At 42.2% G+C, this 17,957-nt stretch overlaps 1 protein-coding gene across 3 annotated transcripts in view; it reads left to right on the plus strand.

Annotated features, from left to right (window-relative positions):
- The first annotated feature begins 4,387 nt into the window (after positions 1–4,387).
- The window catches only part of arhgef25a (Rho guanine nucleotide exchange factor (GEF) 25a), a 44,617-nt gene continuing 31,047 nt past the window's right edge, over positions 4,388–17,957 (plus strand). The window contains exons 1-2 of one of the 3 annotated variants that reach the window (XM_023425155.2): positions 4,388–5,078; positions 6,167–6,305. In XM_023425155.2, the coding sequence (XP_023280923.1) occupies positions 4,983–5,078; positions 6,167–6,305 (235 nt within the window). In that variant the 5' untranslated portion in view covers positions 4,388–4,982. Of the gene's footprint in view, positions 5,079–6,166; positions 6,306–16,651; positions 17,289–17,957 lie in introns of those variants that run through there. The other 2 variants (XM_023425154.2, XM_023425156.2) reach the window with 2 other exon arrangements.

Raw genomic sequence — 17,957 nt, forward strand, 5'->3', positions numbered from 1 at the left:
ACAAACAAAAAAACCCCTACACTATGGGCTGAGTTAGGGTTATGTTAGGTGAAGGCAGCGAAGATGTATGAAAATGTGAGCACCACAGTTCAGTATATTCTTTCACTCTCTCTGCTTCATAATACGTGCATTTACACAGACACAAAGAAGACTTAGCAGTTAATTGATATATAGCCCCTAAATCAAGTGGACTGATATTGCGATGTGATATACAGTAGCAGATTTTCCTATAACTGAAAATGAATTTTATTTTCTTATCTTTATAGAAAAAGACAAACCTATACAGATATCATGAGATATTTGCATTTTGCAAAAATTTCTTGCAGTTCTATTCACATGAAATCTTACAGGTTAAAGTATTTCTGTCGTAAGCCTTCAACCCTTCAGCTATAGGGACGTCGCAGTTTTGCGTTTTTGATTTGTATGTAAAACAGATATGAATCACATTTGCAACATTTACTATCAGTGAAAAATGGCACAGTGAAAATCAAGATTTGTCAAGATAATTACTTGGTGGAGACACAGATTGACGGGGAGGAGAAACATGATCGCATGTCTGACAGCCGGTGGAGATGATGTCATTCGCAAACTTTCCATTAGTGTTCAGTTTCTAATTCACTGCACACTGCAGTGAATTTCACTGCAAAGTGGTTATTGAGTCAACTGACTGTATTATAGTCTGTCATCAAATGAACAGTCACAGGCCCGTAGGCTCCACTTCTGCCAGCTCTGGCTTAGACAAAGTGATTCTGATGGTTCCACAGTCAGTCCGGATGGATGACGTTGCTGATGTGGAACCTTTGTGCGAAGTAATTTTTATCTTCTTCCAACTCCAAGCTTAATTTTTCCTTATGCTCTTATATCTTTACTCCACCTCTGCCAGTAATTTCTCTGAGGTCTTAATTGCTGCCGGTGACTAATTGTACTAAGCCTTGATAAAGTTGCACTTTTTAATTCTTCCGCTGCAAGTGCTCCATTGCTCTATTTTTTTTCCAAGATAATGTGGAATCAAGACGTCAGCCTTGGCCCAATGAAAATTCAAAAGCCAAGAACAGAGAAAGTAGCAGAGAGGAATATAAATGGAGTCACATAAATTTAAGTAATTCATGGCAGCTTGGAAAGAGATTTACGCTTTGGTTTCTAAAAGGTAACAGTTTCAATAGGGTTACAATCCCGGGACTTAATTTAACAATAAATAAACTTGTTAGGTCCAGTCCTCCTGTGGTATGAAAGTCTGTTCTGAAATATAATCAAGTATTTACTTTTTTCATATGTTTTGAAGTGTTTTAAATCATTTGTACCTCTGCTCTGACTAAATGCACTAAATGCATTGCAGTTTTCTTACATACACTGTTTTACTTCTTGTTATGATCTAAAGCTTTTTGATATCTGGAATAATTTTTACTTTCACATTTAAACTTGCAGTGGTCCAGACACTTGTACTAAAAGTGTCACCAGACATTTTTTCTTATCAAAGCTGTTAAAACAGCATCGTTTTCTCAGAGAATCAGCAGTTAATAAAAACAATTTTATCAGGTGCTTTAGATGTTATTGATATCTAAAAGTGCTCATGTGATAAAATCAGTGTTGGCAAAACCTCTACCAGAAGCCTCAAACAACACATTAGCACAGTATGTGCCCAGTGTGTCTTCACCTCATGGTTTCTTGATCTTGAAGATATTGAACTGATAAAACACTGAGTGGAAAAACCTTTTCCAAACTGAACTTTACTGGATTCAAGAGTGACTCTTTAAAACCGGGCTGTAGCACTGTAGCGCTCTGATGTTCTGTAGCAGCCTCCTCCTCGACTATGGATGATTTTTTTTTTTTTAGGTCATTCTGCTGTGTCTCAAGTCCTTAACGTATTTGAGTTCATTTTTCCTCATATTCTTCATTGTATCTGGACACTGATAAGAATATATTATTTAGCTGTGTGATTCCAGTGTTTTGCAACTTAGGTTTTCTGTCAAAACTGAAGAAAGACGCGCAGCTGTAGTAAACAGGTGTGTTGTTTTCTAATTGCTTCAGGTGTGCAAATTGATTCTATTCCAGTGGGAGGTTATTTCCTCTGTTTATGCTTGGCATGTTTCTGTCTCACAAAGCTCACATGAATCAGGTGTATGCAATGGAGGAAAGTGTGGTAATGCTTTTCATCAAAAGTATTAGAAGAATATCTTTACATGCCTTGTAGACTAATAACTTTAAAAAAAACTGTAAAATGCAGGAGGAAAGTGCAGAAAATCCAAACAAGAGTAAAATGCAGACGCTGGTGCGGCAACATTACTGCTGGGCAGATCTTGTATAGAGACTCTCATGGAAGGAGCTCGATCACCCTTGGCCTAGACTCCATATGACCAAAACAGGACAGTGTGCAGATCTCAAGCTGCACTTAGGCTCAGCGGAGGTATAAAACTCTGAGACATAACTGGGAGGTTGTCCAAAATCTGCCTGAAATTTGGTGAAATAAAAAAATAAAAACTCTCCTGGCTCAGAGACTCAACGTTTTATATAACTTCTGGATAAAAGAAAAACATGGATCACTGTTTCCAGGTGATTAAAAGACAAATTCTGACTTAATCCAAACATGTCTGCTTTGCAAAGCTCTGAGTTTCTTGAGCTTACATTGGGGCTAAAGTTGAGCATAATTTCTCTAAGGAACAGAAGCTATCTTCAGTCTCTGACACTTTAAAAAAAAAAATCATATTGATTTGTTTCTATCTTTATAGCTTTCATCAATTATATTTAATCTTCAAGAAGTATAAAACAAACACACACTCGCAAGTGTCAGCACAAGACACTTCAAAAATGTTTCAAAAGATAAAAATGTTTTGAACTGTAAAGAAAATGTTGGCGTTGATAATGATTAAATGATTTACAGCAAAGACAAAAAAAATAACACCAGTCTGGATTGTGCCGTTTCTCTGGGCAAGTTGCCTTCAGTTTGTAGAGGGCTGTTGTGGAAGGATGTGAAAGTACTCATTTGAAACGGCTCTTCATTTAGTAGCACAAAATCACTCTCAATTTAATCTTGATGGCTGGTTTGTATCCTTCAGAATGTAGACATGTACAGCAGAAAAACTTTACTGCGTCCCTGTTGCTTCAGAACAAATCACTGTCCTTTTAAACCTCTTATCAGCCTGAGCCCAGTGTTTTAGTTTAAAGTGATACCCGGAGGGCGGCTGCAGGAATAGCAAGATTGGTCAGTTGTCCGGCACTTTGGTCCAGACTGAAATCTATTGGATGCATTTCATTGTGGACCGCTTGGTAACAGAATTACATACATGTACATTTGTCAAACCAGCTTCATTTGTGATTTCATAGATAAAACAGGTGGTGAACACCTCGTCTAGATCAGTCTCTTTTCTATTAAATCACAAATTACGCATGTACATGTCCATGTTGTCATGTGTTTCAATTTATAGGTTAATTGTGGCGCCTCTTCTTTCTTCCTCTGTTCATAACTGTGCCGTCAAATATATGTATATCAATAACATAATCTGCCAAGTTACAGTCACATTTGTCTCATATTAGTGAATTTATTCACACAATTTTCTTGCCTAGTGGTAAACTAAGTCCAACCGTTATATTATTGGATGGAGTAATCGCACACAGATTCTAAAAGGTGTAGAAAATGTGATTTATGTGAACACTTTGTTAAATGCTGCAGTGAAACTTTTAAATAACTCAAATGGCCGTAGACAACGACGTTAGGATCACATGATCATTATGGGTTTTAACTGCAGCAGTTGTAGCGTGACGTGTGTAGAACAGGTGATTCCACATGTTTAGGCAGTTGTTGTAAAACATGAATGAAGTTTAAGCTCTCTTTCTCTCTCTCTCTCTACACACACACACACACACACACACACGCACACACATGCACACACATGCACACACATGCACACACACACAAACTCTCCACGTGGCCTGCAGGGTCAATCTGTCAGTAAACACTTGTGCAAGGCCTCTGACTTTTAATAGCAAACAATCTTTCAAAGCAGACACAAACAAACGATAGCGGCGTGATTACTTGTGCAGTTAAATAAGTTGTATAACGTGTGTACAATCGGTGACAGTGTCCTAAATAGTTGAGCTTCATGGGCTGAGTGCTCATACCTTATTTGGGGCTGCCCCGCTGCTCAAGAGTTCACACAATCCTTGTGTCACTGTCTGAGACATGGGTGAAGATGAAGAGGGAGTGTAGGTTGCCAGGACAGTGCAAAGTCAAGACGGCAGAAGAGATATGGGAAAGACTGAGATAATTTTAGATTGGGGGTACCAAAAAAAAAAAAAAAGACCAGGTGGTGAAGACAAAGAGCAAGAAATGAAAGGAGAAAAACACTGATGGAAGGAGGAGAGATTTTGGGGAGGGGGTGGTGATCCTCTATAGCCAATGAAGAACAAGAAAGGAGGATTTCAGGGAGGGTGAAGTCACAGCTCGCTGTTTCAGCATTCAGAGAGAGGGACAGGAGAGGAGCCACCTCACAGAGAAAGGAAAGGATGAAACAGAAGGATGACAAAGAAGAGGACACATGACACCGCTCAAGGTGGCCCAAGAAGTTCTTCTATCTGTGTTACTAGGGGAGGCTTATATTGACAACACAAGGTTGTCACATTTACTACTGAGGCAGACTTAAGACTTAAGAGACACTTGCAGCCAACTCACCTGCGTGTACTGGGGGAAGGAAAAGCTCTGAGGTTCCTGTCCAAGCGTAAGTTCCCAGCTTCAGACAGACACATGCCCTCCTCTTCCAGGATCAATTATTCATATGCGTGAGGTTTCCTGTGTGTCAGGGCAGAACAAAACGGGCTTGCTGTGGCTCAGGTCCAAACTGTGGCACAGTTCGCTGTGAGACAAGAAGCTGAAGGAGCCGAAAACAGGGGGCAAGAAAGCCAGAGGACGCAGAGGGATCGTGGTAGAACCGGAGATCAAAGGCCACAACGGCACAGGAGAATAATTTGAGTTTGACATTTCAAGGAGAATGAAGGCTCTACAGAAGAATCAGGGACGCACGGACCAGATGTTGGGAGCCATGGCTGATGTGCTTACTTCTGTGGCCATGCCCAATCAACAGTGGGTGAGTTGTGAGGCTGTGTTTGTGTATTTACCGTCTGTTTATGTGAAAGCATAATGCCACAAATTCAAAAGGAGAGCAACAGATACATATGGAGGCATTTTCCAGAGCTCGCGGAGCATGACGTTGAAGTTAACTCTGGTTCACATCATCCCATACCATGTTTATTTTGTGTCATTTGTATAACTTGGTCATAAACCTAAAATGGTAAAGCCTCAGACGCGAAAGGAGGAGTGAGAGAGAGAGAGAGAGAGAGAGGGAGAGAGAGAGAGAGATAAAGGGATGTAAGTGTTGCTAGTCTCTGTTCATTGCTCATGTGGAATCTTGGCTGTTTCTGAAGAGGAAGCAGAGTAGTGGTGATTAAAACGTCTGACCATAAACAAAGTCATGCAGGTCTAACGCCTCATTGCAACCCTGCAAATTCATTCCCCTTGCCTTTTATCCTTCTCTTCCTCTTTACAGGTGATCCAGTCCGCTGACACAATAGTCACCTTTAATTATAGACACATAAATATAGACGTATAGCCACTATTTTATCAGCTATTTCAAATGCTCATTTACAAAATGAGCATGAAGTCTACCATAACAATCACTAAAAATTGCGTTTAATGAACTTGACTGAATTTCCAGCATCTGGAAATGAAAACATACAGGGGTCAGAACGTACCAAACAGTCCAAATGACTTTCTCTTTGAAAAATGTTTATCTTGATGAATCATTTCCTCCCCGGCAGATAGTGGTAAAAACCATAACCGCGATTATAATCTCCCTCCACTTCTGAAAAGGAGTGATAACTGCACTTGCCCTTTTTTAACCTCTATGGTGCGGGTGAACTTTAAATACAGGTTTAAACTGCTGTCTGAGAAGCACTTCTTACTCAAGCACTGTTTCAAAAGTTGGACCTCAATGATTTTCATTGCATTCTTGTTCAGTGTGTAATGGAGAAAAGGATGAACAAGATGCAGGGAATTGTGGGAAAAAGCAGCCACTGGTGTACTGTTTTGTGGTTGTGTGACCAAAAGTACAATCTTACCATCACATCCTCCTTGAGAGCAGGGCTCCACCGCTGACAAAGGCATCTCTGTGTGTAGCTCTCAGAAGGGGGTGAGGCGGACCTCCCATCAAGTGAGGATGAAAGGGGGCCTGTCCAGGGCCAGTGGGAGCCAGAGGGGCTGGAGTGGGAGCAGCAGGCCACTACAACGGAAAACCCAGAGCGGACAGAAAGAACAGGTAAGACCTGAAAGAGCTGCGCTGAGCGTGACTGACCATTTTGTGACCCAAAACCCACAATGCTAGTCCAAACACCGGCCCCCTGACCAAACCAGTCAGAGCTCAGAGACTCACCGAAACACAAACTTCCAGACTAGGCTTTGATTCTTTGTGTGAAGCGTCTCAGATTTCTGTGCAGTGACATCTAAAACAGCCTGCTCAGCCACTCCATCACGCTCATGAAAAACTCCTGTCGCTGTTGACACGTAAACAGCGATTTCTTGAGTCAAGATTCATGATATAAATAAACAGTCTTTAATCCGTAAGCGTGTACGTGCCACATCAGCTACTGCCCGGGCCTTTAGTTTCAGTTTGGCCTGTTCTTGCATGTTAGCCATATGTGAATCAACACAGGGCCCAAGTCCCATCTGCCATATCTGATGGTGGTCATTAGGTAGTAATAACTTGAGGGAGACGTATCAGATGGGAGTCACCTGAGTGTTGGTAGTTTACTCTCATTAAACTCCACCCTCTGTACCCTCTATTAGCACTGATAGCAGTAAATTGCTTTGCTGTAATGTACCATACATAAGTTCGTGAGAGAGAGAGAGAGAGAGCTCTTGTGTTGTACACATGCAACCCTTTCCAGATGGGGTGAGAAAACATGTTCAGCTGCCTCCCTTCCAAGTCTGCCCCGTCAGTGTTGGTTGCACTTATTCTGATTCTGCTGTGAAAGGGTTGCGTGCGTCGCCATTTTCCTTGAGTGGAACAGAACAAAAGCATCTTTGTAGCTGGATGTGGGTTTGGGTTGGAGGGAGAGTGTGTGTGTATATATGGGAGGTTTGGTGGTGTGTATCATGTGGCCGCACCACTAACTGTTGTGCAGAATAGTACATGGCGTACAGAAGGGGTGTGAGTGAGGCCAGAGGAAGCTGTCAGCGATGCTTATCTGTAATGGTCTTACTAGAATGGGGTGTGCTGCTGAGGTTAATGCTGCCAAATATTATTTTAACTCACAGCTCAGTGTTCGGAAAAGCAAAAAAACAAAAAACAAAAAAACACCCAAAAAAACGCATTATTCAGGGCCATGTGCAAGGATGATGACCGAAACAGAGATTGTTTATTTCAGTCCCAGACAAGCTTCCCTGGTCAATTGTTTTTGCTTAGCCCAATTTCCTTTGGATTGAAAATTGGATGGAAAATCAATGAAATACAAGGCAGAAAAACATCTGAACCACAAGAACAAGATACAGACTATGGCGTAGCACAGAGTGGCTGGCTGCAGTTGTAGTTTGCTCTCCATTCTATAAACCCATGACAATGTTCCTACAATGAAATACTGTATCCTGGTTCATCGTTGTAAAGAGCAATTAGATTTTATCATATGTATGTTTTTATGTATATAATGTTAAATACTTGAATGAATGTTTTGTAGTCTTTGAAAATAAAGGCATTTGAAAACCCCCCCCCTGAGATTTTAGTAGATGTTGCATTTTATCAGTATTGGTCATTCATAGTTATTGCATTGTTATTTTCTCAGTATCCGTATCACTTACCTCTCGTGCAGAGAGGGCAGTGCAGAAGATATAAAACCTAGGTGTCACAAAACACTATTTACATCAATAATGTGCTAATTAGCAGGATTGGCAAACTAGAACTTAAGTACCAAACTTACTTATTAAAAGGTTAATGAGGGGGGCGTTTTTCATGCAATGACAAAAAACTGATTTAAATGGTTGCCATGGTTTGACTGGCTACAGCAGTGCTGTGTTAGTGGAAGAGATCTTTTTTTTTTTTGAAAGATGTAGTTCATAGGGCCATAGGACCATCTGTTATGTGTTAGAAACAAGATGCCTGTTAGTGGCTTCCTAGGAATCACAGGACAGTGCCCGCCTCCACGAATTCAGATCCTTTCTTTCAATTCTTCTCATTTTCCAACCCCGGTTTACTTTGCTCGTCTCCCTGCTTTCTTAGCAGTGAATCTTACTAAAGATTGACTTTCCCTTTTCTTCTGATCAATTTCTTCTCCCTGTTTTCTCCCTCCTTTTCTGTTCCAGTCTTTATGCATCCTCTTGCCTCCCAGCAATGGTATTTTACTGGCTCTCCAGTACACAGAGCTGCTGATCATATTTCTCTCAAATCTCATTAGTTTTTTTTCTCTTGGCTCCTCAGACTCCCAGAAATAGTATATAGCTCATACCCTCACTCCCCCAGACAATATGTGTCTGCAGTGTCTGTTTCGTAACACTGATCAGTGATGGATGGCCATGTGTGTGGACGCGCTCTGTGTTTTTACGATGTTGTCTTTTTCGAGGTAAAAGCCACGCAAACAGGAAACTGCTGTGAAACCAGTTACAATAACAGTCCTGCAATCGACCCACAGCTGCATGCATACTCTGCTCATGTGTACAGACGCACACACTACACGTGTCTCTTCTCACTTTGAACGTGCTCATATGCAACTTAAAACACATGCTTATTATTAACGTAGAACACAGTTATGCCAGTGATGTTTGATATCTATAGGAAACATATGTTGGACGTACAGAAGTAATAATGAACATTTATGAGAACAAAATATGAAAAACACATAAGCATAATATTCTCTGTATCACTCTTCAGTTACCTCGCAAAATAGTGCTTATAGTACTTTTAACAGTATTACAAATATGACGTCTTTTTCTTTTGATTTTTTTCCCAATTTTCTACTAATAAAATCCTGAAATAATTAAAGGATCAGAGATCAAAACAAGAGACCAGAGAGAACTTGTAGAGTGAAATACCTATGAAAACATGATTATGTTTGGAAGGACTATGTACCCAGTTTTGTGCTCAGCACCTCATTAGAGTACAAATTAAATAACAAAAGTTACCGTATTCATGAAAAGTTGCGTGGAAAACGATGTAGAAAATGCATGCCCCTGTCCATATTGGGGTTTTCGAGAGGCTGAGAGCGTGTGCCATTCAAGGAGAAGTGCTGATCTCTGAGGACCCTGGGACTGAACTGTGTGTGTGTGACCTTAAATGGGCAGAGTTCAACCTCAAGTTGCATCATATTGTATTGTAAGGACCAGAGATTACACAGCTTTACCTCACAGAGGTGGATGGTGTAATTGTGTGCGTATATATGTACACAAATGGAATATCTCACCCATCCTCTATTGTAATGCACCTCAGATGACTTCATACAGTTTGTCCTGAACTGATCTCGCATGGTTCTTTTATGTACGAACACTTACAACATACTTGGGCATATTGTCAGTGTTGTCATAAATCTTACAATAGCTCAGAGCACAGAGCGCACTGTGCTCCTGTGTGATGGCAAGACGGTTTGATATTTTTTTCCATATCTGTCTTTACCATCTCCCCACAAGGTTTTGTAAACAAACCAACATCTGTCTTGATTCTGTTATCTGCACCTTTGACCTGTAGATCAGACCCTTTCTGAAAAGTCCTCTAGTGAAATAGTGGACATTAACCTCGGATATATGTGGACTTCTAACCACTTGGATTACATTTTTCCTGAATTGGCAGTGTTGATCAAGTTATGAGGCTTGTAGTTAAACCTGCAGTAACTGACTTTTGCCCACTTGGGAGCAGCGTAAACAAGTTGTGAACACAACACTGACATCATCACCTTTTAAAGTGAAAGGGCGAACTTGTTCTCAATAGGTTGTTTATTTACACAACTAAGAGTTATTTGGAGTCGTGTCTCTGTCCATCTGGCAAATGTAAGTCCAATATTCACTCTGCTTCAGCTCCGGTTTTGGTCTCTACCAACTCCTGAGGGAAAAATCTGTTTCTTTAGTTAACAGATGCTCCACTATGTTCACCAGCTTATTTTTAGTTTTGTAGCTTTTCTTGCTGGAAACAGCTGCCTGAACTGATCGAAAAGGAACTGAAGGAGTAAAGATGGAGGCCGGACAGCCAAACAATCAGCTGAAACTCACTATAAATGTCCATAAAGCTGAGGGCAGCTGCATATTTAAGTCATAGTTCTTTGTAAGTTCATCACTACAAGTGACCCCCTTTCACATTGTCACATCGTTTTCACTTTGTCATTTGATACATTGTTGTTGTAAAAGTGTTGATTATAGCTGCTTTAAAGCATTGATGATCACAGGTCTATCATAATCAACAGCTTACAGTATATAACAAGACTGAGTACTGAGTCAGTCCATTTCATACAATTTTGTTTTTAGCCAAAGCTCTTTTATTTTATTATATAATATTTTATATTTTCTGATGACAGATTTGATGCTCCTGGACATGGATGGTACCAGTCTTGTACAAACCTGTGGAGAGATGTTCTGCCATTCTTCACAGATGACTCTTTTCAGCTGCTTCTTTGCCGGACGGGTGCTGTTGCTTTACCTTCCACTATACAATACTCCAAATTCTTTCTAATGGATTCAAGTCAGTGGGCTTCACCAGGTCATAGTTTCACTTTCTTCTTCTTTAAAAACTCTTGTGATTTTTTCCCCAGTGTGTTTGGGATCAGTGTCATGTTGGAAAACTCCTCTCCTGCCAAACTTATTGAGACTTGGACTCAGACTTCAGTATTTTGGTATATAAAGTTGTGCCAACTATTAATGTCATTTCCCCCTCACCTTTTGCACTCCAGCAGCCCTGTGGCGGCACACTCTCGCCTCCATGTTTCTTGGTCAGCGCTGTGCAGTCACTGCTGCTGTCCTTGCCAGATCCACAGCAGACAAGCTGGACCCCGTCTGATCCAAACAAATATATTTTGGTTACATTTGAAGAATGTGCTGCCATCATTCATCAGATTTCTCTTCATGTTCTTTGGCAAAGTTTAATCTTGCAGTTTTGTGAGGAATGATTTTCTTCTTGGTCCGTAGGGGTTGACTTCATGCCGTGTCCTTCACACTGTCTGATCAATCACTGAAACACCAGTCTCCACAGATAATCCATGTGCCAAGTCAGAAGCACTTACTCGTCTGTTCTTCACTGCGAGGTTGTGTAAATAGCAGATTCTGGGTGCCACAGCCACTGTGCCTTCTGTTATTGTAGCATGACTCTTCCTGCTGCAACATGTGTTTCAGCTCAGGTTCTGCTGATGCTCATGTACCCTCTCCCATCTTTATGAAGTTGCACAGTCTGGTCTCTTACTTGTTCAGGCAATTTTTTTTTACTACGTTGCGCCATGTTGATGACATGACATTAAATACAGCCCAGGCCAAAACTAAGAAGGCTGTGGTGTTCCCGGGTTATTTTATAACCTTGTTCTTGTAATTAGTCTGAACTGTTGTACAGTTGTACTATATGCAACACTACAACTTAAAAATACTGCAATTATTTTAAGATGACACAGTTTTGAATCATCTAACATTTTAGTAATATACAGGGCTATATTCAGTTTCGCTGTATACTGTGTGTGGGCTGTCTCCCTCAGAAACGCTGAAACATGTAAGTTACCGTATATCCTCGTACATTAATAATTTTAAAACAGTATTTAATGTGTGTGTTTTTTGTAGAGTTAAATTGCAGAAGCTCATGTTGTGTTTCATTGAAATGGGTCAGGCGGGGCGAGCTGGAAGGCGCACGTCAGCCGGGTCACTGAGACACCTCACAGGTCACCGCTCCGCAGCACAGCTGGCATTTAGTCTGCAGACTGACCTGGAAGGGAGAAGGCAGATAGAGACAGCCAAACAGGCACATGTGCACACAAACATGCCACGTGGACATCAGGGATACTGATTTGTACATTTTATTAGTTGTATATAAAGATTTGCAGTGTGATTCAGGCTAATTTTGCAAAGCAGCAGAAAATCTAATTTATCTGAACTCTTCCCTTGAAACTGCTGGTTTCAGTGATAATTAATCAAAGATAAAGCAGCAGCGTCTCTCCATGTGTGGTCCCTGGGTTTGCTTTCGTTTAATTAACATTTTCTCCTTTGGGTGGCGTTTTAGCTCAGGATTAAGGCCTTGAACAAAGTCAGCAGTCCCAGAGTCTCAGTGCTAGCATGCTGCTTCTAGAGCAAGACTCACAGACCAGTTCCAGAGAGATAAAGACGAGGGGGGGGGTGGAGTATGAGTTTGTGTGAATGTTTCGCATGTACAAAGTGTGTATGCTTGTCACTGTGGGTGGTACGTGAGTATTGTGGATGTTTTGAAAAACAAGTCTCCGCGGGTGGTGGACTTCCCCTCTGTGTATTGCAGAGCTCCTGCTGCCTGAGAGCTGCACTGCATGGTGAGGTACAGCAGTGGGAGGTACTGAGTGGTACTAGTGGTGAAGTGTGCGCACACACACACACACACACACACGCGCACACACACACACACACACACACACGCACACACACACATACAGAGCAACACACCTATCTATCTCCCCACTGTATGCCAGCAGTGTAGTTTAGTCTAATTGGACAAAAACAGCAGCTCTCTGCAGACCAGCACGACAGAGGAGAAGAGAACAGGACAGTTACTCTGTGACTCCTGCTCCATTATGGGATGTCAGCCAAAAAAACAAAAACCTCCTCTTCACATCGGCTTGTCCAGAATGCCAGTTTGCCTTAATTGGCGTTCAGCTTAGAAATGAAGGGCGGAAAAAAAAGACAAAAGAGAGGAACTAAAGGAGAAAAAGCAAGGGAGAAGGAGGAAGGAAAAATGAAATCTAAGTGAACATATTTTGGCAGGACTTCAGCTGGCTGTTGGGGTGAGGAGAGGCTAATGTCAGTGGGGGGTTGGGGAACACACAGCGAATAATCAACTGCATATATCTGCTGATCTGAGACTTGCTGCAGCTTTTAGTACTCATGCTTATGTCATACGAATTCTGTGTATTTGCTCGTTCCCTCTGTAGTTTAAGTGCGCGTGCATTACGAACGAGTCTGCTCCAGCAGTTTGTTTTGTGTTTACAACATCACTGTCACTACAAAAGAACATTGGGAATTTGTGTTCTTTTGCTTGAGCTGAATTGCATTCATAAATCATTCTCGAGATTCCACTCTGAACACGCCTCCTGCCTAAAATGTGACGGACTGACTCCCACACAGAGTGGAAAGACGATACATTCCCCCTGTTTGGCTCGCTCGGCTCAGATGAAAAACACAGCCATTTGTCTGCGAACGTGCTAATCTACAGACAAGCTTTTAAATACAGCCCACTGTTAATGTACATGTATAGATTTTTACTCTCTTTCTCCACACCTGCACAGACATACATGTGCAGATGAATCGTCTTTAGTGTGTGTATGTGTGTGTGTGTGTGTGTGTGTGTGTGTGTGTCGGAGATGGAGAGAAAGTGTGAGAGGGTAGGAGTGGAGGAGTGAAGGAGAGAGATAAAAGGAGAGAGATGAATGGGTGTTAATGCACGCCTCACCTCACATCCCCTGCTCCTCCCTTTAAGCTAGGGGAGGAATTCTGTCTGTATTTCTGTTAGCATTCAGGGCTTTGTACGTGTCTCCTGCGCCGATATCAGCGTTCATTTATTCAAAAGATTCATCCAACACTCAGAGAGATAATGTAGGTGCTGAATAAAGAGAAGTAAGGTCATCTGAGATGTGGCCATTCAGTCCATTGTAGTAATGTCAGTCTCATCCACCATGAGATTTTTTCAAAATATTGATTATATGAAGGTAGAAAAATACTATTTCTTTCATGTTTGCAGTGACTTCAAAGCATCACCACGGACTGGATGAACCAGCACTTACGATCAGCCTTGTGCAACAAGTACAAAAAACCCCCTACTGGGTGTCTTGTAGAAACAGACTGGCATCTTCTAACTTAAGAGCACATGAAAAGATTTCCCTGCATTCACTTCATGAATTTTGAATGCATCTCAAGAGCAATGTAGTCTTCATTATCTCTCCCCTGTGTAGTCGGTGTTTGTGTAGAATGATAGTGCAGGCAGTGTTCGCTCAATTTGTAATGCTCTGCCCGCGGATTCTTGTCTTGGTGTCTTCGTTTTTATCATGTTTCTTGTAAGCCTTCTGCTCTGCTGTCAAATCCATTGTTTCTCAACCCACTTTGAATTGTGCTCCTGTGCTCACACAGTGTTTAGCAGCCGTATCAGCGTCAGACAAGTGGAGACATTCAGCAGCACTGTTCAATATGCCTCTGCTGAATTGCCCCTTCAATCACAGTCGCTTTAAAGCATCCATTATAAGCAAAGAGAGAGATGTAGGGAGGCCTGGAGCGAGAGGAGGAGGTGGGAGGGGGGGGATTGCGATCTATCTGTATGTTTGCAGATTGTAAGTGTTGCATGTGGCAAATCAGTGTGCTGTCTCAACCTGAGAATAGATATTATATCTGTTGCTGTGCGGTTTCTCTCAGACAAAACTTTCTTTTAGTTTTCTCAGCATGTTTGTGAATGAGGAAAAAGAAACAGAGAGATGGTGAGAGAGTAGGGTCTAATGCAACTCTGTGTGTGTGTGTGTGTGTGTGTGTGTGTGTGTACTCTACTTGTGTGGCTAATGGGTGAGGCAGCCAGGCTTCTGTTTGCTCTGACTATCTCCTTTAGACGACAGAAACATCCTGACAGCGGTCTGCCACCACCCTGTCACTGTGGAGAGATGGATGCTGGAGAGACAGGCCAGCCAACCATTGAAGCACTTGACAGTGCACCTCAGGGATGTGCATGCTCACGTGAAAGCGTGCATGTTGGTTTTCCGTGCCAGCCGATACTCGCTCATCTCTTGTTTCTGTCGATGCCCCCAAAGAGGAACCTGTGAGTGGGTGCGGTGACGCTGCTCGTCTTTGTCGCAGTAATTGGGTGGTGATTTCCAAACAATCGGATTGTAGCCTGTGTGAAGGGAGGATAGCGTGATGTGCCCTGCAAAAGTGAGATGAGATCACCCACTGAGTCATAAGCTCAGCAGCTTCAGGCCTAAGAAATGCTGTTTGTTGGTCAGAAAATAATTGGTCTCAGAACACGTAATCTCTCACAATAACGTTGTCACCAACCATTTTTGTTTTCCTTCTTGTGCCAGTTATATTTCGAGTTGTTTCCTTTAATAATTCTGTTTTACATGCTGACATTTCAACAGACTCTGATTTCATCAGCTGATGAGTCATAATCTATTGTTAATTGAGTCTAATGTGCTCTGATGTAGGCTAAAGCACACATCTAAATATGGTATGCTCAGTGTGTATTGCTATGTTGGTAACTGCTCGGCCTCTGAGCTTCCAGCTTCATCAAACTGACTCGTCTACAAAGCTTTTTGTAGACTGGGAGATTGTGTGTTTGTGTGTGTGTGTGTGTGTGTGTGTGTGTGTGTGTGTGCTCTTTTTTCACCTCGAGACAAAGAACTCCTCCATAACATATGCACACTCATGTCTAGTACCAGACACAAATGTCCATTTATGAGCTGTCTGAACACTCACTGAGTCACACACACACACACACACACACACACACACAAACGCATAATTTTCTGATGAAGAGCCAGATGATCAAGACATGGCGGTACTGACAGTAGACGTCTGAGGAAAGGTAGTGATGAGTGAAACTAAAAAACACTTGTTGCATTACACAGAGTTTGAGAGTACAGTTATATAACAATATAAACCTTAGAAATCTTTCAGACATTGCGCTACGCTGTGTTTACCATCGGCCGTACCACATTGGCCATTGTTGCGAGAATATGTCTGCTTTATTTCAAGTACTGGGTTTATAGGATTTTTGAATCAATGACTTTACAGATATGTATTTTACAAGATGAATTTGAAACCGCCTGCTCACTCCATGGAAACAAAAAGGGAAAAAAAAAAAAAAAAACGCTCACTCTGCTTGCCCCATGATTATAAATTAACATAGTAGTCAATATTGGAGCTGTCCCAGGCAGGAAAGCCCACGCTGTCATCCATGAAGTGAACACACACACACACACACACTCACACACACACACACACACACACACATACACACACACTCTCCTCAGAAAGTGTAACCCTCTTACAGGCTGTGGTCACCTTACTGGAAAATACATGACACCTTCAACCCAACATGGTCTCTCCACTGTAAATAGCATGATGTATCATTACAGACCTGGGAGTTACTATTTCCAGGGCCAGCTATGAGTGGACACAAGAGAGCATGGCATTTAATCTGCACTCGGACTTGGATATCTAAGGGCTCCTGTAAGCATTGCCCATGCCAAAATGAGACTCAACCACGTAGAAAAGAGGATAAGAGACAAAACGGGGGACAGCAGACGAGAAAGAGGAAACCAAAGGGAGGAGAGGAAAAACAGCTGAGAGGAGGGAAGAGAGAGAGGAGAGAGAAACAGGAAGAGAGAAAATTAGGGGAGTGGGAACCTTATCCTGGAATAGCCAGCAACTAGAGCTGCAGACTCCACCCTTCTCACCCCTCCCCTTACTCTCTCTCTTTCTCTTTCTCTCTCTCCCTCGCTATCACTCTCTCTCTCTCTCTGTCTTTCTCTCTCTCACCCTCTCTCTCTCTCTCTCTCCGAAGCAGTCTCCCAGTCTGTCATTTGACCAGGCAGTTCACAGAGAGCGAGAGCTCAGCACCAAAAAGAAAACAGAGAGAGGGGAGTACATTCAATATAACGATAAGCTCGCTGGAATGTTTCCTTGGCTGTTTATCACCAGCTGAAAGAAAAAAAAAACCCCAAAAAAGCCTGTGAGTGTGGATTTCTTCTTTGCCGCTGCTTTTTGTGGACTCTTTTCTCTTCTTCTCCGTCTGGATGTGGGCTTTAACTCTGTCTGCAGTCAACTGAGGAGGAGGAGGAGGAGGAGGAGGGGGATCAGCTGTCACCTTTTTGGGGGGACTTTACACTTTAAGGAAGGAACCTCCACTTAAGTGAGGGTGAGAGAGAGAGAGAGAGAGGGAGAGAGAGAGACAGAGAGAGAGAGAGAAAGTAGGAAAAAGAGAGAGTGCCGGGCCATGCCCACCTCTGCTCATGGTTCAACAGCATGAAAGGGGGCCACCATCACCATCGCCACCACCGAGGCTGTGGCTGCCAACACTTGTTCCGTAAAGTCCTGGCCAAGTGTGGCTGCTGCTATGCCCGAGTCAGAGGTCAGTGTCTCACACACACAGACACACACACACACACACACACACACACACACACACGCACAGTAACACATAAAAAAAGGGTTGATTTTCATCATTATCAGTCTTAAGTTTCTTTCCCTTTCAGTTAGAGAAATGCTTCTTTTTTTTGTCATGTGTGCGAGTAATGTCTTGTATGTGTGTGTACAGTTGATCACACTCAACTGATGCAATAACTCCTCTCCTCTCCATTTAATACCTTGCTCTTCTTCTCCTCCACATTTTCTTAGATGTCCACCCACCTCTCCCTTATCTCCCCTTCCATTCCTCTGAGCGTATGCTAATGGTTTAAGTGTGAGCCTCAATCCTCTCGCCTGCTCTCTCCGCCTCCAGCTAAAGCAACAGATGTGTGTCACATACACATCTGAGCAAGCAGATGAAAAAAACAAAAAAAAACAAAACAAAACAGCTCTTCCTACAGATGACTACAAAGTGAGAAGCAGGGAAGAGAACATGCGTTACACATTCTTTCAGTATAGATAGAAAGAGAGGATGTGTGTGTGTGTGTGTGTGTGTGTGTGTGTGTGTATGTGTGTGTGTGTGTGTGTGTGTGTTGGGGGGCATTTGGGAAGTGACTGTCCTCATCATGATATGTGCGTGTGTGTGTCAGTTGAGTATGTGCAACACGTGGAT

The sequence above is a fragment of the Seriola lalandi genome, unplaced genomic scaffold (genome assembly GCF_002814215.2).
Source record: "Seriola lalandi dorsalis isolate HSWRI2012SDOR001 ecotype SW California unplaced genomic scaffold, Sedor1 jcf7180002054767, whole genome shotgun sequence".
Classification (NCBI taxonomy): Eukaryota; Metazoa; Chordata; class Actinopteri; order Carangiformes; family Carangidae; genus Seriola; species Seriola lalandi.